This window comes from Ceratotherium simum, chromosome 39, assembly GCF_057802395.1.
Source record: "Ceratotherium simum simum isolate JZ-2026a chromosome 39, ASM5780239v1, whole genome shotgun sequence".
NCBI classification, from domain to species: domain Eukaryota; kingdom Metazoa; phylum Chordata; class Mammalia; order Perissodactyla; family Rhinocerotidae; genus Ceratotherium; species Ceratotherium simum.
Window position 1 is genome coordinate 11,875,987 of NC_141938.1, and position 24,931 is coordinate 11,900,917.

General features: G+C 47.4%; 1 protein-coding gene across 1 annotated transcript; it reads left to right on the forward strand.

The window, feature by feature from the left end:
* Positions 1-2,803: 2,803 nt before the first annotated feature.
* On the forward strand, positions 2,804-19,913 carry ACER1 (alkaline ceramidase 1). The gene is made up of 6 exons (XM_087425293.1): positions 2,804-2,896; positions 14,365-14,479; positions 14,563-14,704; positions 15,428-15,565; positions 19,328-19,465; positions 19,745-19,913. The coding sequence occupies exons 1-6, from the start codon at positions 2,804-2,806 to the stop codon at positions 19,911-19,913; spliced, it is 795 nt and encodes a 264-aa protein (XP_087281419.1).
* Positions 19,914-24,931: the final 5,018 nt, after the last annotated feature.

Below are 24,931 nucleotides of genomic sequence, written 5' to 3' on the forward strand. Positions count from 1 at the left end.
CCAGCTCCGGGCTGAGCCCTCAGCATGTGCACCCTCAATAGTTACCAATTTTATTATTATTATTTTTTTGGTGAGGAAGATTGGCCCTGAGCTAACACCTGTGCCAATCTTCCTCTATTTTATATATGGGTCGCTGCCACAGCATGGCTTGATGAGCGGTGTACGTCTGTGCCTGAGATCTGAACCCTCAAACCCCGGCGACCAGAGTGGAGAGCGTGAGCTTAACCGCTGCACACCAGGCCGGCCCCAGTTACCAAATTTTTGACCTCAACAGACCACTCTCAGGATTTTCCTATATCTGCCTCCAACCTGAACTCTTATTTACTTAAGATATTTTGTCAAGTAAGACCCTCTTTTAAAATCTAAATCATTTACTTTCTAAAATTGTGGCTAAAATTTACGTAACATGAAATGGACCATTTTAACCATTTTTAAGTGCACCGTTCAGTGGCATGAAACACATTCACATGGTTGTGCAACCATCCCCACCATCCGTCTCCAGAACTTTCCATCTTCCCAAACTGAAACTCTGTCCCCATGAAACACTGAGTCTCCATCCCCCTCCCCCAAGCCCCTGGCACCACCGTCTACTTTCTGTCTCTGTGGATGTGACTCCTCTAGGGGCCTCCTGTGAGGGGACCACACAGTGTCTGTGCTTCTGTGTCTGGCTCATGTCACTGAGCGTCATGTCCTCAAGGTCCATCCACGTTGGAGCGGATGTCAGAATCTCCTTCCTCTTTAAGGCTGAAACATATTCCCTTGTATGAATGGACCATATTTTGTTGATCCATTCATCTGCTGATTAAAAATCTAAATCAATTACTTAAAAGAAAAAAAAACCCACCTCTTTATTTTGTAATAATTATACACTCACAAGAAGTTGCAAAAATTGTACAGAGAGGTCTTTTGTACTCTTCACTCAGTTTTCTCCAATGGTACAGCTTATATAATCATATGATTTCAAAATCAAGAAATTTGCATTGATACAATCTACAGACCTTAGATCTCAACAGCGTTTACAAGTGTTCCTGTGTGTGTGCGTACGTGTCTCTATTCAATTCCTTCATACGTCTAGATTGGTGGACCCACCTCCAGAATTATAAAGTTGAAATCAATTTGCTTTAAAAAAGAAACTTTGTAACACTGCCATGAATGGAAAATGGATTTGACCAACCAGAAATCAAGCTTCCTTAAAAATAAATACAATGTAAATAATGTCGCTACATTCTAGGTTGATACTGTTGCCTGCTGAAGGGCTTTTTATTAAACAAAGGGATTAAGCGTTAAGAGGCATAAACATATATTAGCACCAGGTGAGCCCCTCTCCTCAGACTATTGAGAATTGAAAAGGTAGGGGATGGCTGGCCACACAATTCAGTGATTCTGAATGGAGGACCACTCAACAACAAAAATTATATTCCTAGGGAAAGGAGGCTCATTAAACCCTCACTGCAGCCTAAGAAGGAGGTACTGTTATTATTCCCATCTTACAGTTGAGGCAGCAGGCTCAGAAACATGAAGCAGCTTGCCCATTCTCATTTTCGAGCTGTGTGACCTTGGGGAAATTGCTTGACTTCTCTGGGCTTCAGTTTCCTGCTAGTGACATGGAGATGACAATAGTCCCCCTCTCTTCCCAATGTTAGGAACATTAAACGAGATAATACTGAATGCTGAGCACTTAGAAAAGAGCCTGGCACTGGTAAGTAGTTGGTAAAAGTGTGCCATTATTATTACGATGCCCATAACATTTCCTTTAAAGTCCAAGTTCATCTGCAATAAGAAAACCCATTACCATTTATCGCGGGCCTGCTCTGAGCCAGGCAGTGAGTTAAGCCCTTAACCTCTTCCGTCTCTGCATGCCTTTGTAATAGTTGGGTCTATCACCATCCTCCCTATGTTATGGATGAGCAACTGAGGCTCAGAGAGGTGGATTCATTTGCCCAAGGTCACACAGCTTAGGAAGAGGAGCAACTTGGAATTCAAACTCAGGCCTGTCTGATGCTAAAACCAGAGCTTTCCACAGATCATGGAAGCCAGGAATGGAGATCCTAGACCTGGAACTCTGCAGATTATGCTCCTCTTGGGGGCTTTGAAGGTGGCACCTGGTGGAAGTTGGGACAGAATAGGCTTACGAGGTCTTGGTCTCCCAAGAGAAATGACTTCAATTCAGCCCAACCTCCCATAACACAGACAGGAAGACTGAGGCCCCCAAAAGAGGAATGATTGGGCAAGGTTGCATAGCCAAGGACTCCAAGAGAGCCGAGCCCATTGGGTTGGGGGTAGTTGTGGCCCTAGATATAAGAAGCAGCAAGATGGAGCTTCAATGGTGTGCAGGTACTAAAACTTCATGGTGAAGAGCCTGGAGTCTGGACTCAGCCTGCCTGTTTTCACATCTTGGGTTACCACCTTGCACGCCGTCTGCAAATAAGTTTGCTCTCTGCCTCAGTTTGCTCATCTGTAAAGTGGGCCTAGCAAGAGTACTCATCTCAGTGGGCTCGGTATTATTATTATTTTAAATTGCTGTTCTAAACGCAATTCCCAGTAACTCCCACTCCCGGTGGGTGGGGATGGGAGGCCCCCTCCCCACGCACCTCGCCCTGCCTGGACCGTGCCAGCCCCTCGGCTCCTGCCCAGGGCGGCCGCCACCGCACAGCATCCGGGGAGCGGCCCAGCAGGTTTTTCCTCTCAGCGCGCCGTGGGGCACCGAGCTGTCATCTCCCCGCCTCACCCGGGCCTGGCCCTCCTAGGCTGGCATGCTCCTCTCTGCCAGACGCAGCCAGCGGGTGGCAGGCGCTGTGTCAGGATGCCCAGCATCTTCACCTACCAGAGCTCTGAGGTGGACTGGTGCGAGAGCAACTTCCAGCACTCGGAGCTGGTGGCCGAGTTCTACAACACGGTGAGGAGGGCGGGGCTGGCACGGGGTCCCAGCAGACCCAGGTTCAAACCCCAGCTCCTCCGCGGCCTCGCTGGGAATCCTGCTTGAGCGGTTTGCCTCTCTGAGCCTCCGCTTGCTCATCTGTTAGGCAAAGAGCGCTGGCTTTTCATTCATTCATTTGTCTTTATCTGGCACTGAGCTGTGTAGTTGGTTTTGGAAACGCAGTGGTGACCAGGAAAAGAGCCGGAGGACACAGATGTGACCCCAGGGTGATGGGGGGTGCACCGGCAGCTGCGGAGACCCGGAGGAGGCCCCCTAGCAGGTTGGGGAGAGGGTGGATCAGGAAGGGCTTCCTGGAGGAGGTGACTGTGTTGACTTTGTTCTCAGCTCTACCCCCAGCCCAGATTGACCAACTCAGCCCAGTTTGCTGGGGACCATCCTGGTTTCAGCATTGGAAGTCCCACGTCCCGGGACACCCCTCAGTTCCGGCCAGACCAGGATGGTCGGTCATCCTTCCCCCTGACAGGGAGGCCACACTGGAAGGGCTCTAAAATCTTGGATGCCTGAGTGACAATGGCATCTAACCAAAGCTTGAAAGGTGCACATAGCTGTGCCATCCTTCTGCGGGGTCTGGGGACACCGATGAATAAGGCAGGGGGGAGTTCCCAGGATGGTGGGTCACGCAGGCAACAAACTTCCCTCTGTGCCCTGTGTACAGTACATGCTCAAAAATGGTGGGCTATGCCATCACACCTCTATTTATTTATTATTTTTTAAAGGCTATTTTATTTATTTATTTATTTATTTATTTTTGCTGAGGAAGAGTGGCCCTCAGCTAACACCTGTGGCCGTCTTGCTCTATTTTGTATGTGGGTCGCCGCCACAGCATGGCTTGATGAGCGGTGTGTATGTCTGCACCCCGGATGCAAACCCGCAAACCTGGGGCCGCTGAAGCGGAGCACACGAACCTAACCACTGCACCACCGGGCCGGCCCCATCACACCTCTATTGAGCACTTACAGTGTACCAGGCATTGTCCTAAACATTTTGCGTGAAAAATCTCATTAAAATCTTCACAGTGACATTGGGAGGCAGTCACAACATATATTATATAGAGTTATCCCATTTTATATATAGTTACCCCGTGATATATATATACAGAATAAATCCCATTTCCCAGGTGAGGATAGGGCCGGGGTCACCCTGGCGCTTAGAGCCAGGATTTGAACTTGGCAGGTCCAGGAGAGGTTTTTGGGGGTGGGGGGAGTTGGGTCCCAGGAGGCCTGGGTTGCCCTGATCCTATCTCCTTTGACCTCACAGTTTCCCCGAGTTGGGAGGCAGGAGTTTGAGATTCAAGGGTTCCCTGTGGTCACCCCAGTTCCTGCTACTCCCGGCTGGAGATACTGACCCTTTCTGGTCCTCACTATTCTCACCTGAAAAATGGGAGGGGGCTGAATGTGCTGATCCCTGGAGGCTGAGAAGAGGATTCGGGGTTCTAGAACCTTCTTCTCTGCATTCCCTGGTAGTCCCTGGTAGTTCTCCGTTCAGCCCACTCCACAGAAGGCACTGAGGGAGGACTCTGGTGTGGGCTGCGTCCGGGTCTAGCCAAATGCAAAATTCTCCTCCATTCCATCTCCTTCAGCCTGTTTCCAAATGCAGTTAATCGAACAACCCACAGATACTCCCCAAGGCCGCAGGTCTCAACCTTTTTCTGGTCGTGACCCACATTAGTAGATTTCTACACCATCATCTCCCAGTGCCTGTGTTTCCAGATGCTGATCTAACAGCAACAAAAGTTTCACAAAACAATACTTACCATTCCCTAGTGGGTACACACTCAGGTATTTTCTCTTCTGTTCTATCAAAAAGGCTCTGACCAACAGGTCAAGGTGTGAGGAATCAAATTCAAGTTGTGTTATAAAGGGTTTCTCCAACACGCTTCTGAGTATTCCAAACCCGTCACCATAGCTAATAAATCATATATTTCAGGAGTTGGCAGACTTTTACTATAACCAGATAGTCAAAATTTTTGGCTTTAGGGGCCATATGGTCTCTGTTGAACGACTAGACTCTGCCATGGTGGCTGGGAGGCAGCCACAGATGAGATGTAAACAAATGAACGTGGCCCTCTGCCAATAAAACTTTATTTGTGGACGCCAAAATGTGAGTTTCACGTGACTTTCGCGTGTCACAAGATATTCTTCTTCTTTTAATTTTTTCAACCTTTTAAAAATGTTAACATCATTCTTAGCTCGTGGGCCACACAAAACAAGACAGTGGGCTGGACTTGGTGCAGGGGTCGTAGTTTGCCTGTCTCTGAGATAGTCATATATATAAAAAATAATAACCAGTCAAATAGAAAACAATAAGATTTTTTCTTTATGGCCTCTCCAATCAGGAATTAAAAATGAGTTTATTTTGCAGCGAATGTGGGCATACTCACATTTCGCAGCTTCCCGGGGGCCATTTGACCATCTGTGTGGAGACATGGATTTATAAATAACCCCCCGTCACTTGTCTCCATCATCGTACCTCTGGGAACATTCTCCAAAGAGATAATTCCAACAGATGGCAAGATTTATATACAAAGTTAAAGTCATCTCTGAGTCATTTGCAGTTGTAATAAACAAATGGAAAAATAAAAAGGAAGCTGTAACATTTTCACTAATGTGGACAGGGCTGAATACATTCTGGAGAAATACTACGCAGCTATGTAAGAGCATGTTTTTGATCCAGATATATAAATGAAAGATGAAACATGTAGCAGAAAATTTTTAGAAATGTGTTGACACGGATTTCATCATGATCTACTTAGGGGTTATAACTCATAGTTGGAAAACACTGCTCTCTGAAGAATTTTTTGATTTCTCACTGCTCTGCTCTTAAGGAGTCTGGGGTGGGAGGAGGCAGAGCCCAGCCTGGTATGGTCAGGGTGTAAAAGAAGGAAGCACTAGAGAACTGAGCCCAGGTTAAGTGGCTTCATAGAAGAGGACACCTAGGAGTTGGGTTTTGAGAGATGAATAGGAGCTCACTAAGTGGGGTAGGAGTCAGAGAAAAGGAGCAGAAGAGAGGAAAAGGATATATTAAGTCCTAGAAGTAAAAGAGAGGCTGGAGAGTTTGGGAAGGGGGAAAGTATGTTTCTGTGGCTAGAATATGGGAAGAGAGAAGCAAGTTTTGAATGCTGGATTGGAGTGCTTGAAATGTATCCATCATTCACTGATGGAGTAACTCATTCATTCAACAAAAATGCTGTAAACCAACCCAGTGCTGGGTGATCCTGGGATCCCAGAAAGGCTCACTGTCCCCAGGCTGTGGAGGGGGGTTCAGAATTAGAAATAGATTCCCCCAGCCCCACAGTTATTTTGTGGTCGAGGGAGCGAAAAGGGGCCAGAAGCGAGTGGTGGGGAGCCACGGGGATGGGACATGAGGCTTCCGCTTGCTGAATCGGGAGGGAACCTCCATGCTTAAAGAATGAGTAAATGTTTTCTGAGGCATGCGGGGCAAAGGGAACAGTATATGCAAAGATCTTGAAGTGAAAGAGAATATCCAGTGGCTTGAAGCTAGAGGCCAGGGAGCGAGAGAAAGGGCTGGCGAGGTTTCCAGGGGCCCAGTCATGAATGCCAGGCGGAGGAGTGTGTGCGCCGTTGTGAGGGCGCCGTGGGTGACTTTTGAACATGGGAGAGTCAATGATGTGGGGGAGGGTGGTTGCATTTTGCAGACAGACCAGGGAAAGCCAGGAAAGACTATCCAACAGGAACAGAAGTCAGAGTGTGGGTGACACGGGGTCAGGAGGGGCCGGGGGAGAAGTCAAGGTGTGGGCTGCTTCTATTTGCACCTGCTCGCTTTGGCCCAGTAGCCTCTAGGTGTGGCCTCCTTCTGGGCTGCTGATAACCTAGGAGAGTTTCAAGGGGTGTGGGAAGAAGTTTCAAGGCCCCCCTGGGCTCCCAGAGGCAGCCACGCTGCTGAATTTTTTTTCCCTGGGATCCTGAAGCTTCAGAAGCTCCACATCTCAGTCTTTCCAGAAACCTCCTTCTCAGATGCTTGGATACTGAACAAAGGGATTGCATACCTGGTGTGAGGAACTGCAGAGGCAAAGGCATGTAGGGGCGGCTATCCAGGAGACAGGGGGAGATCAGCAGAGAGAGGGTGTGTAGGTGGGGTAGGCTGCAGTGCCCACACCTCCTACAGCCTCCCCACCTCTTCTTCTGACTGAGCCTTCCCCACAGTGGCTCTCTGCAACGTGGTCATTCCAGCCCCTCTCTTCCTTGAATGCTGTGTGACCCAGGCAAGAGGTCTGCCCCTCTCTGAGCCCCTGGTAGGTCCCATGAGCTCTAAACCACACCTTCTTCTTCTGCCTTGCTCCTGATCGACATTCACAGCCAAAGCAATTAATTACGGGGCACCTCTGGTATTCCAGGCCCCACAGAAAGGGAGGAGGCCAGGGTCCCTGCCCTCAAGCAGGGCAGGCACCATTAATTGAATAACTATGCACAAAACTGGTAATCATGCCCATGACACATCCGGGGCCCAGACTCGATGGGTCCCTCGGTACCTCTTTTCTCCTTTGGAAAAACAGGCATCAGTGATCTGCAGCCTGCTGGCCTCCTGGGGCTGACGGAGGGGTCTGATTCAAAGGGACAGTCACCCTTTCATTTCACTCTTTGTTCAATAGGAATTGATTGAGCCAGGCTCTGGGGACGGTGGTGATCAGAGCAGACAAAAATGCCTGTCCTCATGTGGCTTGTGTCCTGGGAGATGGAGGAGACAGACAATGAACAGAAGTCAAGGGTACAGGTTGCCAGGTGGTGGTATGTGCTAGGGCAGAAAGCTCATTCATTCGTTCCTTTTATTCAGCAAATAGTTACTTAGTGTCTATTTAAAAAGGGAGCCACTGTGGGTGCTGTGGTGCTTAACGCATAGGAGCATGGAGAGGATGAAACAGCTACTGGACATCCCAAATGGCCATCAGTGAGTGAATGGATACACACAATGTGGTCCATCCATACACTGGAATATTACACAGCCCTGAAAAAGAGTGAAGCCCTGACACACGCTACAACACGGATGGACCTTGAAAACACTGTGCTCAGGGAGAGAAGCCAGACACAAAAGGATGCATAGTGTGTGATTCCATTTATATGAAATGTCCAGAACAGGCAAATCCACAGAGACAGAAAGTAGATCTGTGGTTGTCAGGGGCTGGGTTAGGGTATGGGGAATGACTGCTAATGGGGATGGGGTTTCTTTTTGGTGTGATGGAATGTTCTGGAACTAGATAGTGGTGACAGTTGCACAACCTTGTGACTAAACTAAGACCCACTAACTAGCAAATTTTCAGAGTGATTTTTTTTTTTTTTTGGTGAGGAAAATTGGCCCAGAGCTAACATCCGTTGCCAATCTTCCTCTTTTTGCTTAAGGAGGATTCGCTCTAAGCTAACATCTGTGCCCATCTGCCTCTATTTTTTTGTATGTGGGATGCCACCACAGCATGGCTTGATGAGCGGTGTGTAGGTCCACGCCCAGGATCCAAACCCACAAACCCCAGGCTGCCAAAGCCCACACATGCGAACTTAACCACTAAGCCACCGGGCCAGTCCTTAAAAGAGTAAATTTTATAGTAGGTGAATTATATCTCAAATTTTAAAAATAGAAATATATGAAAAAACAAACAAACCACGGCTTCTGGCACATCCTAAGCATCTAATAAATTGAAGCTATTATTATTAGAAGTAAACAAAACACAGAGAGAAGTGAATGTGACATTTTCATTTTATTCGACATGTATTAATTTTATTTAACAAATAGCACTTACTGTCATCTTCAGAACAATTCTATGAAGTAGGTACCCTTATTCTCCACATGTTACAGATGGAGGAAATAAAGGCTCAGAGAGGGTACGTTTCCTTCCCAGAGTTGCACAGCATGTAAATTACAAGTGCACAAAAGTTGCAAACACTGGAAATGACGAAGTGAAACCCCGGCCACCTGGTCCCAGCGTCTCTCACTTAACCACAGCACTTCGAGGCCACTTAGTTACTGAGTGATTAACATTTAATTGTGTGCACATTAATTCATGCAAGTAAGAGCTTGTGCAAAGGGACCGTGGCTGGTGCTCTCGCACCGCCACCCGTGCGAAGGTGTTGAATGGCTGCAGGTGGGGGTGCTCCCCTGCCCTGGGGGATGGGAAAGGCTTTACGGAGGAAGTGATGCCCAGGCGAAAGGTGGGATAGTCGTTGGCCTGGCAAAGAGGAGAAGCGGGGAGCACGAGTGTTGCAGGCAGTGGGAACAGCATGTGCGAACTCCTGGTGGTAAGAGTAGGTATGGTCCATTCAGAAGAACTGACTTATCCCTTCCACCCGGATTATACAGTTGAAGGTGGAGAGAGATGAGTAACAGAGGGAGTTTATAAGGCAAGTTTAAGAGTTTGGATTGTATTTATGGGAGTCACAGACGTGTTTTAAATGGAAGCTCTAGAGTTTGGGAGACTAGTTGGCTCAGCACCTTTGGGCCTGCGTTGATGTGCCCAAGAGCTGGAGTTTGGGTGAAGGCAGAGGGAACATACATTGTCTGGGATTTTGCCCATTCTGTATCCATGGCCCCATTTCCCCTTCAGCAGCCAACTTCCCCTCCCCTCCTGGTCGTGGTCTCGATGGGGTGGTCACTCAAGGTGCTACCTCTGCCTCCTCTGGCCAACGGTGGGATGTGGCCCAGGCTACGCTCTCTAGAATTTGACTCTTGAGTCTGCACATAAGTTGTTCCACTCATGTCCAAAGTTGCCCCTTGAAAAGAATGTCCGTTCGAGGCTCAGAGCTGTTCTGGCTTCTGGTTTTCCTTGTCGACTGCAATTCCTTTGATTAATGAGATCCTGGTAATAAATGAGTCAATAAACAAATTAAAGGAGTAACTATATACGCACACACATGTATATTTATAGTGTAGGTTCACCAGAATCACCTTCTGTTGCTTGCTACCAAAGAACCGTAATTAATATACCAATGGCGATGGTTTTGTTGGATTCAAGCCATAAAAAGCTAGCTTAAGCAAAAAAAAAAAAAAAACAAAAAACAAAAAACAAAAAAAACAACGAGAGAGAGAGAATGCATTGGAAAGATACTGGGATATCTTAGAAAATGGAAAGACAAGTTGCTTGGGAAGGCTGGGACCCAGGGCAGGTCTGGAGGATTCAGCAGAAGGGCAAATACTGCCCCAGAGTATTTGCTTTTGTTCTCAGCTGTGTCTCCTTATGGTGGCAAGATGGCTGCCATATCTTAAACATCACAACAATACCCCAAGGCCTCTTTAGATAATTGCCAATGGTGTGACTCCATTTTGGTGACTCTCACGCTCTGTATCTGCTCCAAGTTTCCAATTCCCAAAAGAGAAAATCTGATTGGCCTGGTTTGGGATAAGTGTCTACTCCAGTGGGGTGGGGTTTCATGATCCAGACAGGGCAAGTGGGGGGGGAGGGGACCTCTGTGTTCTGGGGTAGCCATTGTGAACGGGGTGGCTGTCCTAGAGATGTGTTTGACCTTGTCCCTTGGTAGACACCAGAGACCTTGGCATGGAAAACAAAGACATGGGTGAAACCATAGGCTGAGAAACCAGTTTGCCAAGGCTGAGTCCTTAAATCATGACCTTTGAGCTGGTTCCACCATCACCCAAGGATTGCTGTGGGCTTCCTTAGACTCGGAGGACTTCTGCCTTGGGAGCCTATACAGGTGCCCAGGACCTAGGCTTGTAGACGGTGACCTTGTATCTGGCAAATGATTTCCCCACACCCACCACCGGGCTCTGTATTTTCAAGTCAGCATCCTTAAGACCAGGGTTCTGAGAAATAACAGAGCGCCCTCATTAACAGGGTGCTATTTCTTCACTTTTTAGGATGGGATCAAGCAATTGAGGTGAACTTTACAAGGGGAGGATTTTATTAGGGAGGGAAGAGTGTAATTGAGCAAGCAAGCTGGCTGACTTCAAGTTGGCAGGCAGAAGGACCATGAAAACACTTGTTTCTGAGCTCGTGTGAAATACTCACATGGCCCAGACATATGTGGGGGAGGCTTTAAGGGGCACTGAAGTCCTACATCAACAGTTAGGGACTTCGAGCTGTTGAAATTCTGGTGCAAATGTTCTCGAGACCTTAATTGTACTCACTGGCTCCTGAGGCTTGGGGAACTCTGGGTCAACAACTTTAAGAGGAAGGTGGCATTTTGCCTATGTCACAAGTGCAGAGATGGAGGGTTAGGGGACTGAAGTTACCTTCTCAAGACCCCACAGATAATGAGCAAGGGAGCGTGGATGAATCCCACATCACTCGCATCCCTAAGCCCATTAATCGGGATGCTTTGGTTTCAAATGAAACACAACGAAAAACAGCTTAAATAGAAGAGACGATATCTTTTTTTTTCTTTTGCTGAGGAAGATTAGCCCTGAGCTAACATCTGTGCCAATCTTCCTCCGCTTTATATGTGGGTCTCTGCCACAGCACGGCTGACGAGTGGTGTACGTCCATACCTGGGATCCGAACCCTCAAACCTGGGTCGCCAAAGCGGAGCATGCTGAACCCAACCACTACACCATGGGGTCGCCCCCTCCCCTTTTTTTTTAATGGAAGTCTGGAGGTAGACTGTTCTGGAACAGGTCAACTCGGCAGCTCGATGTCACCAAGTTTCTTGGTTCTTTCCATATTTCTGCTCTGCTAACCCCACAGAAGTGGTTCTCTAAATATTGTCCAGGGACTCCCTGGGGTCTCTGAGACCCTTTCAGAGGTTCCTCAAGGTCAAAATTATTTTCAAAATAATGTGAAGATAGTATTTGCCTTTTCGCTCTGATTATCTCACCAGGGTACACTGGAGACTTCCAGTGGCCACATGATGTGTGAGGATATCATCTCTCTGATGGCCAAGGGAATGTGTGCTTGTGTAGTTGTGTGTTTTGAAAATTTCTTGGTGTCAATTTCCAATACAGTAAAACTTGATAGATGTAGCTCACATAAACAAAAGCTCTTTGAGGTCCTCGATAATACTTAAGAATATAAAAGGGTCTTGAGGCCAAGAAGTTTGACAACCACTGTCCTGGAGTATTTGTTTTTGCTCTCAGACTTGTTTCCTCATGGTTGCAAAATGGCTGCCACATCTTAAACATCACAACACTATCCAAAGGCCTTTTCACTGGGCCTGATTTCTGTAAAGAGAGCTTTCCCAGAAGTCCCTCATCAGACCTTCCATCATGTTTCATTGGCCAGAATTGTATCACACATTCATTCCTTAACCAATCATTGGCAATGGGGATGACTCGTGCCCTGGAGCTAAATACTGCCTCCCTGAAGGCCATGTCCTCCTGATGCCTGAACAAAATTCACGTTTATTTAGCAAGGAAGAAACGGGGTATACATAACTTAAGATATAGGTTCAGCTGCTGTAGCAGAAATCTAAAATAATAGTGGTTTAGTGAAGACAGAAATTTATTTCTCTCTTACATAGCATCCAATCATAAGCTTCCCAGGGCTGGTGTGAAAGCTCTATGGTTCCAGGAATCAGGATCCTTTTATATGGTTGTTTTATCATCTCTAGGCCATTGCGGTCATCACTGTGGTCCCAGAAGCTACCCCATCACATCTGCACTCCTGTAACACAAAAGTAAGGGGAGGGCATGCCCTTTCCCTGTAAGAACACAACCAGGAAACTGCACTATCCTTTCAGCCCCAGTTTCATTGGCTAGAACTTAGTCACATGGCCATGTGTAGCTGCAAGGGAATCTGGGAAATGTAGTCTTTAGCTGAGTGGCCCTGCAACAGTAGAAGAAGAGAATCAAATTAGCCTGTGTTAGTTATGATTCCCTTACTGGGTCTGGGGCTTGCTTCCCCAGAAGGACATGTCCTCTTAATACTGAATCAAATCACAGTTTGGTTAATGTGGGAGAAGGGAGGACTCCCACACTCTACCATACCCGCCATATTCTTGGTGGTCATTGTTAGTTATTACATGACTTGTGTTATTCATCAAACATCAATTGAGGCCTATGAAACAGTTTCTGCTGCTGTGATAAACAGGACTCTGAGCCCTCCCATGAGAAACTCCCATGGGATCTGGTTTCAAATCCTGGCTTCTCCTCTTACTGGCTGGGTGACCTGAGCTGGACCATTTGACCACTCTGAGAATCAGTATTTTCTTCTATAATGTGGTTATGCTAATATCTACCTGGAGGGGTTGTTTTGCGGATAAGATAAGGCTCTGGGAATAATAAACCTTGCCTGGGCCTGGAACATAGTAGGTGTCTAATTATAGGGAGATAGGTAACCGATCCACAGATAACTTTATCAAATAGCATAGCTATGCAATCAGGGGATTCTGAACAAGGTGTAGCCATACCTGCTGGCCTCCATGTTCCCTCCTCATAACCCAGGAAGTCTTTCCTAGCCACCCCAGCCCACAATAGTATTTCCTCTGTGTCTCAGCTAGCTAATGCTGCATAACAAAACACTCTAAAATTTAGTGGCTTGAAACAATGACAACTTTTATTTTGCTCATGAGTCTGTAATCTGGATAAGGTTTGGCAGGGACAGCTCATCTCTGCTCCACTTGGCACCAGTTGGGATGACTTGAAGGCTGAGGGGAGGGGGCTAGAATCATCTGAAAGTTCATTCACTCATGTGTGGCCATTAGGATGGGAAGAGTCAACTATCTGGGGACTGGAACAGCTGGGGCTTCTCCAGCACCTCTCTCGATCTCTCTGTGGTGTCTCCACGTGGCCTCTCCAGTATGGTAGCTTCAAGGATACCCAGTCTTCTTGCGTGGTGGCCCAGAGCTCAAAAGGCTCATGTCCTGAGATAGATAGAGTCAGGTGGAATCACAGTGCTTCTTAGGACCCAACCTCAGAAGTCATGCAGCATGAGTCTGCTTCATGCTGTGTGTTAGAAGCGAGTCATTAGGGTATTGTATTGTCTTTCTTTGTCTACAAGGCCAAAGCCAACTCATGACCGCCACATTCCCGTTTCGGTCCACAGGAAGTGGAGGACAAGACTTAAGCTGCTTCTTACTGACTGACCTGGAAGTAATAGATTCATTCTACTTGCCTTCCTATCCCATTGGCCAGACCAGGTCACAGAGGCACAGCGAGTTGCAAGGAAGGCTGGGAAATGTAGTCTTTAGTCAAGTCACAGGTGCTCAGCTAAAACTTGTGGGATACTATTTCTGAAAGGAAAAGGGAGAGAATGCGTGTGCAAGGTTCATAGATAGTCTTTGCCTCACTCATTGAATGAATGAACGAACCCAGAGAATAATGGATGGAGTAATGGATCTATTGATGACCAGTTGACTGCTGAGATCAGCTGAAAGATTGACAAACCCTGGGTTGATTAATTGCCTGAAAGGGGGCAGGCCACCCATTGGCTAATGGGCTAATGGGCTAATGACTGAGGGTTTGGACAGAGGGGCCGCCCTCTCTGCCTCCCCTGTCTGACAACCCCCTCCCCGTGTCCTCCTTGTATCCAGTTCAGCAATGTCACCTTCTTCATCTTTGGGCCTCTCATGATGTATCTGATGCATCCCTACGCCCAGAATCGCTCCCACAGCATTTATGTCTTCTGTATCCTCTTCATGTTCATAGGTAGGTGGCGGTCTGTGACAGAGGGGCAGTGGGGGCGGGAAGGGACAACCCCGTTGACCACCTGCCTTTGTCTCTTGCTCCAGGCCTGTTCTCCATGTACTTCCACATGACACTCAGCTTCCTGGGCCAGCTCCTGGACGAGATCTCTATCCTGTGGCTGCTGGCCAGCGGCTACAGCATATGGCTGCCTCGCTGCTACTTTCCCACCTTCGTAGGGGAGAACAGGTGGGGCGGGGGCTGGCCCTCTGTTGATGCTGCCGGAGTCCACCTGGGCTCCTGGGTACTCCCCCAAGCCCTCTTGGGGTGCCTGGAATCCCTCCTCTGACCACCACAGGACTTTCTCCTGACCCTGTCTGACTTAACTGAGCCTCCATGGGTCCCTCCTCTGAATGTACTTGGGACCTCTGGAAATTCCCCCCTGATCCTACCTGGATAGCCTGGGACCTTCTCCAGACCGTGTCTCAGCCCACGTGGGGGTCCCGGGACCTCAAGACTAAGCTTCCCTGGGCCCCAGAGACCTCTCCCCTGAGCCTGTCACCCGGGCCCCCTGGAATCTTTCATCTGATCCTCCTGGGCCCCTCTCTTGACCTGAGAGCCCTCCAAATCTCTCTCCTGGCCGTACTTGACCCAGCTGAGTCTTCCAAGTCACTCGTCCTGATACCCTCTGGGACCCCTGTAATTTCTTCCTTAATCCTACCTGGGCACCCCTGAATCCCTTGCCTGACCTCACCTGGGCTCTAGGACCCTTCACTGACTCACCTGGGCCCCAGGACCATCTGCTGAGCCCACATGGGAGCCTCAAGACCTTTTTCTGAGTCCAATTAGTCTCCCTGGAACCCTTTCCCTTTTCTCATCACCTCTTCCACATGATCTCCAGACCTTGCCTAAGCCCCCCAAGATCCCCACAAACACCCACTCACAGCTGAGCCCTTCCACCCCACCCCCCAGGTCCCAGTTCACCTGCCTGGTCATCATCGCCACCGTGGTCAGTACCTTCCTGTCCTTTCTGAGGCCCACAGTCAACGCATACGCCCTCAACGGCATTGCCCTGCACATCGTCTACATTGTGTTCCAGGAGTACAAGAAGTGAGTGGTGGCTGCAGGTTCCCCGGGAAGGTGGCTCCCATCCCCCCTTCAAATACCCCGCCCCCCCCTCGATGCTGACTGTGTTCCCAGAATGGAGTCCTCATTGATGCCAGGCTCAAGGAGGGGGTGTCCCTTCCCCAAGATCATTCACCAACTGACTGCAGAGCTTGTCTTTTTTATTATGAAAACCCCCAAACATACATACAAGTAGAGAGCGTTGCACCGTAATCCTCCATGTGCCCACTAACCAGACCCAACATCCGTCAGCATTTTGTCAACCTGCATTATATGTCTCCTCCAGATTTCATATAATGTCACTTATTAATTCTTCAGGATTTCACTCTCCTGATAAAGAATTATTTTTTAACTCATACTAGGTCTTAGCAGGATAGAGAAGGGGCTCTCAATTAGGGCCATTTGAGGAGAGTTGAATAAAAGAGTAATTTACAAAGGAGAGGGCAGGGTGTAGGAAAATCACTCAGGGTCATTTAGAACCCCTGTGCTAATAGAGTGGGATTCTATGACCATCAGGAGACCTGGGATTGGGGGGTGAAGGGAGGGAGTGATTGCAGGAATCCGTAAGGAGAGAGCCCATGGAGAGGGTCTCCTTGGCAGGAGCTGTGACCTCCAGTTGTTGGTTGCAGCCAGCCTGAGCCAACCCCACAGGGAGGGAGCTCTGAAAATAAATATTCTCCCTCCAGCCTTTGGTTTCCTGCTGGGGCTCCCCATTGGCCAACCCAACTAGAAACCATTGGCCAACCCAACTGGACATCATTGGCCAACCCAACTGGAAACCATTGGCCAACCCAACTGGACATCATTGGCCAACCCAACTGACCATCACTGGCCAACCAACTGGAAAGCACTGGCCAACCCAACTAGAAACCATTGGCCAATCCAACTGGACATCATTGGCCAATCCAACTGGAAACCATTGGCCAACCCAACTGGACACAACTGGCCAATCCAAATGGAAACCACTGGCCAACCCAAAGGGAAACCATTGGCCAATCCAACTGGAAACCATTGGCCAACTCAACAGAAAACCATTGGTCAACCCAACTGGAAGCCCAAGACAAGGGAGCCCCTGGATTTGGTCCCCATATCTTAGCACCCCAGGGCATAGGGCAGAGTGCAGAATGGTAGAGAAGGATCTAGAGGGACAAATGGAAGATATGGCACACATACTTCTAGCAAAGTTAACAATATTTCCTTAAAAGAGTATCTAATACCCAGTTCCCATCAATGTTTCCTCAGTTTCTGTAAGATGCGTTCTTACACCTGGTCTTGTTTAAATCAGGACCACAGTCTCCCAGGTCTTCTTTATTTCCTAATAGTCTCTTTCTCCCCATTTCTTCATGCCTCTGGTTTGATAACAGAAACTCAATCATTTGTCCTGTAGAACATTCCACATCCTGGACTTGGCTGACTGCTTCCTGTGGTGTCTTTCAAGGTGTTTCCTTATTTTGTGGCATTTCCTGCAAATTAATAGTTAGATCTAGATTTAGGTTTAAAATTTTTTTAAGCCAGAATATTTCACGTATGGCATTGGGTGCTTCTTGTTTCATCCCATTAGGACCTCATAACGAGCAGTCCTCCCACATTTAGTGCTGTTAAGGTTAGTCAGTGGGTTCAGATGGTGTCATCCAGTCCCTTCATTATGAAGTTTTCCACCGACCTTTCACCTAATGATTTCAGCAGCCACTGAGGCTTTGCACCTCGATGCATCATCTCATTAGGGGTTGCAAAAGGGTGATTTGTGGATTCTATTATTTCTTCCGCATTGATTATCTGGAGTTCTTCCATCAAGAACGACTTTCACCTGTCAACCTAGAAATACAGTTTGAACAGGAAAGACGAGATGGATAATTGATTTTTTCCCTTTATTGATCAATTTCCAGAGGAATGAATTGGTGACTTAGCCATCTCCAGTAGGGACCAATGAAGTTGTTTTTTTTAAAAAATATTATTACGAACTCATGGATGTTTATCTCTCTGAAGTGTTTCAATCCATTGCAGTTTACTATGCTATCTTTTTAACTCTTTATTTTTATTTATTTATTTATTTTATTGCGGTAACAGTGTTTTATAACATTGTATAAATTTCAGGTGTACATCACTATACTTCTATTTCTGCGTAGATTACATCATGTTCACCACCCAAAGACTAATTACCATCCATCACCACACACATGTGCCTAATCACCCTTTTCACCCTCCTCCCTCTCTCCTTCACCTCTGGTAACCACCAATCTAATTGCTGTGTCTATGTGTTTCTTTGTTGTTGTTTTTATCTTCCATTTATCACTGGGATCATACGGTATTTACTTTCTCCCTCTGACTTACTTCGCTTAGCATAATACCCTTGAGGTCCATCCATGTTGTTGCAAGTGGCAAGATTTCACCCTTTTTTATGGCTGAGTAGTATTCCACTGTGTGTATGTACCACATCTTCTTTATCCATTCATCCTTTGATGAACACCTAGGTTGCTTCCAAGTCTTGGCTGTTGTGAATAATGCTGCAATGAAAACCTTTTTATTTTGAAACAATTACAGAATCACAGCAAATTGCAAAAATAGTAGAGTCCCGTGTACCATTCACCTAGCCTCCCCCAATGGCAGCATCGTTTTATAATTTTATTTATTTATTTATATTTTCCCCCAAAGCCCCAGTAGATAGTTGTATGTCCTAGCTGCACGTCCTTCTAGTTGCTGTATGTGGGATGCGGCCTCAGCATGGCCAGAGAAGCGGTGCGTCAGTGCGCGCCCGGGATCCGAACCCGGGCCGCCAGCAGCAGAGAGCGCACACTTAACTGCTAAGCCACGGGTCTGGCCCCCAAGGGCAGCATCTTAAGTGACTATACACAGCGCAACTTCAAAAGGAGGAACTTGACAATGGGACAATATGGTTAACTAGAGACCTACTGTATTCAGATTTTACCAGTTCCTCCCCCCTTACTCTTTTTTGACGTCCAAATGGTTCCATTCTAGGCTAGCAGTCAGGACCTGCACTTTTAATTGTAAAGGAGTTACTGCCTCATTAACCCCTGATATGTTCTCTGCCAAGGGACACTAGGTTGGCTCTGCTGCTGTGGAAACACAGATTCTGATCTTGAGTTGTCCCAAGACACAGCCTCCACAGAATGCACCCTCTCACACACAGACACACACGTTCTCATAGCCACACAGACTCATACTCTCGTGCACTGATCCCCAGGTGCACACACACTTACACCCCCAAACACACAAACATGGAGGGTTTTGTTGGTTAAGAACTCTGCAATCTGGGATGGATGGTAATTAGTCTTTGGCTGGTGAACAGGATGTAGTCTACACAGAAATAGAAATATAATAATGTACACCTGAAATTTATTTAATGTTATAAACCAAGGTTACCTCAATTTAAAAAAAAGAAAAAAGAATTCTGCAATCTGATAAACCTTGTTCAGACCCCAGCTCTGCCGCTGACTAGCTGTGTAACCTTGGGGTGGGGCTGGGGCATAAATTAATCTCACGTGCCTCAGTTTCCTCATTTACAAAATGGATGTAATAGCGCTGTTGTGAGGACTGAATTTCCATCCGAAGCATTTTTAGAATGGCACCTAGCGCCCTGTAAGAACCACGCAGATTTGGCATCTTCCTTCCTGCCTCTGGATCCTTCCCTCCTCCCAGCCTCATCTCCTTGGATGGAGGAATTTCCCATCAGCCTCTTCAGGCTCTGCTATCTGAGTCAGGTTCTGATCTCCCTTCTTCCCTCCTTAGGACCAGCGATAAGGAGTTTTGTCGTGTAATTGAGGTCTCCATGCTTTTATGGGCTCTTGCATTTGCCAGCTGGATTAGCGACCGTTTTCTCTGCAGTTTCTGGCAGCGGATTAATTTCTACTACCTGCACAGCATCTGGTAAGCACTCAGCCTATGATCGGGGCCTCCAGAACCAGGAAATCTCAGATGCCAGAGCTTGGAGCAGGAGCCTGGGGGCAGAAAGGGGAGGCACAGATGCGGGGATGTGTGTGTGTGTGCATGTAGGGTGCTGGTTGCAGTCAGGGGTCAGGTCCAGAAGGTCCCTTTGAATGGTCAGGATCTATGAGAAGTAAGGAGAGGACTGAGGTGGGGCTGGGGACATCAAGCTGGCTGCAGGGACATCTTGTGCTCTCACCATCCTCTCCCTGCATCCCACAGGCATGTACTCATCAGCATAACCTTCCCTTATGGCATGGTCACCATGGCCCTGGTGGATGCCAGGTACGAGATGCCAGACCAAACCCTCAAAATCCGCTACTGGCCTCGGGACACTTGGCCCGTGGGGCTGCCCTACGTGGAAATCAACAATGACAACAAGAAATACTGAGGTCTGCCGGCTTCCTGGCTATGCAACCACCTGCCAACTCACCTGCGTCTTGAGGAGAGACACCTGGACCAGGAGTCTGAGAGACACAGTTCCTTTCTCCAGCTCCCTTTCCGCATCCTCCTTCTCCTACGCGGCCCCACTCCAAGGTGGGGGATGGACTTCACGATTTCTCCGTGCAGCAGCCTGATGACCCTGGGGGGCTGCCTGGCATAGCTCCCCTCCATGACCTGCTCCTGCTCTCTTTCATTTACTCCTTTGTGATCACTGGTTCTCCAATGTCACAGGACCTGGTGAGGCTGGATCAGCAGACGCTGTGATTACCTTGCAGCACCAGGGAATACCTCAGACTGGGGCTTGGACCTTGGTGCTTGGGGAGCAACCCAGAGAACGGACATGTTTTCCCGTTACCTTATTCTACACTCCCACATGTTTGCAGAGACCTCACGGACCCTCACACACTCCTGCATGTGCTCCCGTGGAGTTGTGGGGCCATCTCACTGGTTGATGGCGGAGCAACGTGGAAGCCGGACCTGGGCAATCTGGGTGCTGTTGGGGCTCGGGCATCAGGAGGGGACTTGGGGTGGCCAGGGTCTCAGAGCAAGGGACAAGGGGAGGATGCTTTCCACGGTGGTTAAGAGCACAGGGCTTGGAGTCAGGTAACCTAAGGTTGAACCCTACTCCACCATTTCCTAGTTGTATAATCTGAGGGAAGTGATTTTTCTTACCTCTGAATCTTGAGCCCCTTGTCTGCAAAATGGAAATATTCCTGCCTTCATGGGATTTCTGTGTGGATAAAACAAGATAATGTGTATAAAGTGCTTAGCATGGAGTCTGGCAAACATTCGTCCATCCTTTAAGTTATCCATCCATCCATCCATCCTTCCATCCATCTATTGAACTCCATTGAACTATCCCTCCATCTGTCTTTTAACTTACCCATCCATTCGTTAATTAACTCATCCTTTTACCTATGATCTATCTTTTTATCCATCCATTGAACCATTTATTGAACCATGCATTCATCCATCCACTTATCCATGCATCCATCCATCTATCGAACTCCACTGAACCATCCATCCATCTTTTTGTGTGTGTGTGTATGAGGAAGATCAGCCCTGAGCTAACATCCATGCCAATCTTCCTCTTTTTGCTGAGGAAGACTGGCCCTGGGCTAACATCTGTGCCTATTTTCCTCCACACACCACCACAGCATGACCTGACGAGCGATGCCTTGGTGCGCGCCCAGGATCTGAACCCAGGCCGCCAGCAGCGGAGTGTGCACACTTAACTGCTATGCCACGATGCCAGCCCCCATCCATCCATCTTTTAATTTACCCATCCATTAATTAATTAACTCAACCTTTCACCTATTATCTATCTTTTTATCCACCTGTTCATTCATTAATGTATCCATCCATCCATCGAACCATTCACTGAACCATACATTCATCCATCCATCCATCCATCCATCCATCCATCCATCCATCCATCCATCTATCCATCCATCCATCCATCCATATATCCATCCATATATCCATTATTCATCCATCATCATCACTCATTATCCTTCCACCCATCCATTATCCAACTATTATCCATTCTTCATCCATCCATCCATCCATCCATCCATCCATCCATCCATCCTTAGCCATCTATTTATCTATTCATTTATCCATCCAAATCATCAATCCTCCTTCCACTCATCTATTTTCCCACCTATTTATTCATTCATTCAACTCTTCAACAAATATATATCAAGTTCCTACTATATCTAACACTATTCCCTGAGGATACAAGACAACAGAGACCTGCAAAGTCCCTGTCCTAACGAGGAGACACATGTTAGACAAATAAAAAGACACACAAACAAGGCCCTTCCAGACGCTGATGGGTGCTGCCAAAGACATAAAGCATGGGGATGTTCTAGAGGACCATGGAGTGGAGGAGAAGCCCTTTCAAATGGGTGGTCAGTGGGCAGTGCATTTTCGAGGTGAGTTCTCAACCACAAGAGGAAACCAGCCACGCCAAGAGCTGGGCAGGACCATTCTGGCGAGAGGGAATGGCAGGTGTGAAACTCTTGGGGTGGGAATGAACTAGAGCCACAGAAAGATAGCTGTTGCTGGAGCTTAGTAGATGCGGGAGAGTGCATAGCAAGAAGTTCTTAACCTGGGGGGCTGGGCTGGGTTTCAGTATCCAGGGACCACTTGACATTCTCCACAAAAGATGGTGGTCTGGACATGATATCTAGGCCTCTGGAGTGCATCCCTCCAAAAGGAGTAGAGGCAAGCCCATCTGGCCTGCTAGAGAGATGGAGAAATTGAAAAAGGAGGGGCCACACATATTTACTGAGTGGCTACCACGGGCTGTATGCCCATGACACACGTCATGGAACCTATCGCCCCTCCCAGACCCCTCCAGATAGATGAGAATATTCTCATTTTATAGATGTGGCTCAGAGAGGGCAAGCAACTTGTCCAGGGCCACACAGCCTGGACTTCAACCAGGATTGTCCTTCTGCAAAGGACACACACACCACAGTGAGTCAGCAGTGGATTGAACCTGAATCCTGGGTTCCTTGCTTCCAGGTCCTTCTGACTTTATTGTTCTAGAAACCAAAGTTCTTTATCTATGGCCACAGGATGGATCGTGGTGGGAAGAGGGGGCGGAGAGGGATGGAGTTTCTGCAAACTAGTGAAGTCATCTACAAAACATTGTATGTCTTGGTGTTTTTTGGGAAGAGAGGAGCTGTGTTTTCATGAGATTCTCTAAAGGAGTGTTTGACACCCTAAAAGTTAAGAACCTCAGTTCAAAACCTTCCAGAGGAGGCAGATAGAGAAGCATCTGCCTTCTGCCCCCCATGCCTCTAGCCCTAAGTGCATGGCCATGATTTGTCCCCAGCATCTGTCTCCTGGCCCCTGCTGACTCCTCCTCACAGCCTCCTCTTGGGGCATGGAGGCAGCAGATAGATAGCAGGGAGCACTCCTGGTGGCAAAGGACAAAATGTTCAACTCCAGCTGGTTGAAATGACCAACAGACAATCAACATATTTACTTTTGAAGTTGAAGATCAGGCAGCAGGTATGGCTGGATCCAGGCTTCAAATGATGTCATCAGGGCCATGCTCCCTATATCCCTCTGGTCTACCTCATGGCTGCCAACAGCACTAGACTTATGTCCTTTCCAGTTGAAAAGTATACACTAAAGCTCCAACGGCACATGAAAAGATGCTCAACATCATTAGTCATTAGGGAAATGCAAATCAAAACCAAGATACCATTTCCCATCCACTAAGTTGGCCATAGTTAAAACAACAACAACAACAACAGAAGACAAGTGCTGGAGAGAATGTGGAGATATTGGAACCCTGCTGCATTGCTGGTAGGAATGTAAAATGGCACAGCCACTGTGGAAAACAGTTTGGAGGTTCCTCAAAAGTTAAACATAGAATTACCATATGATCCAGCAAATCCACTTCTAGGTATATACTCAAAAGAATTGAAAATAGGTATTCAAACAAATACTTGCACAGAAATGTTCGTAGAAGCACTTTGATAAGAGGCAAAAGATGGAAACCACATGAGTGTCCATCAATGGATGAATGGATGAACACAACGTGGTCCATCCATACGATGGAATATTATTAAGCCATGAAAAGGAGTGAAGCCCTGACACATGCTACAACATAGATGAACCTTGAAAACATGATGCTCAGTGAGAGAAGCCAGACACAAAAGGACACATAGTGTGTGATTCCATTTATTCTGGAAATGTCCACAATAAGCAAATCCATAGAGAAAGAAAGCAGATAAGTGATTGCCAGGGGCTGAGAGGAGGGAATGGGGAATGACTGTTAATGGGGACAAGGTTTCCTTTTGGGGTTTAGAATGTCTTGGAACTAGACAGAGGTGATGGATGCATAATACTGTGAATGTTCAAAACGCCACTTTAATATGGTTAATGGTTAGTTTTATGTCATGTGAATTTTACCTTATTAAAAGACCAAAGTCACTCTCCATTGGTCTTAGATGATGACCCATCCCCCAACCGATCCCAGTAGCCAGAGGGATATGATCCTTTGATACTTCAGTCATGTGCTTCCTCCTCGGGGTGGAGGCTGGGAGACTCCCACTCTGACTATAGGTCTGAGAGTGGGGAAGAGGCAGCAAGTGGGGGCCAAAGCCCTTCATCAAGGCTTGTACCCTGTCATGAGTTGGCATTCTTCCGGAAGGGCTGCCAACTTAAAATTCACATACAGACGCCTTACAGGCTTATATTGGCCCTGGGAGGAACCCCAAAATCAGGGACTGTTGCCAGAAATAAAAGGGAGAATGATGCTAAGGGAGAGAAAATTTGTAAATGCTCAGTGTACTGCGCTTTTCCAGGGAGATGCCTTGGTGCATGTATTTTCAGTCTGCTCCAGAACTATTCATGGCTCCCCATTGCCTACGGGATAAGGGTAAAATGCCTCAGGGTGACATTCAAGGTCTGCTGAGTTGAAGTTAATCTGGGATAGGTCTCCAACTGGCCACCAGGCTCTGTTTCAACTTGGTCATATTCAATATTGCTATGAGTGGCTGTGTGTACATTGGTGGCTGGCAAGAAACTGAGAGGTCCAGGGAACACCCTGGGGGCCACAAAGAGGAGTCCTAAAAAAACCTTGAAGGGCTGAACCATCTAGAATGTGAAAGAGGAATAGATGTCAAGCCCTCTCCTTGGGTGCAAATAAACTGGACCGCTAGAGGGCAATAGAGACCTAATGTAGCAGTTCAGTTACAGAGAGCAAGCTAGCCTTTCCAGGTCCAAAATGTTACTTTCTAGCTATGGGCCTTGGACCAGTTATGTCTGCTGCCTGTGTCTTAATTTTATTGTTTGTAACATCAGGATAACATGTATCAATCATGAGCTAGTTATGTCTTCCGCCTGTGCCTCAATTTCATTTTTTGTAACATTGGGATAACATGTATCAATTATGCATTCTGCCACGTGCTCAGATTACTATTTGCTTTCCTATCTGTTTTT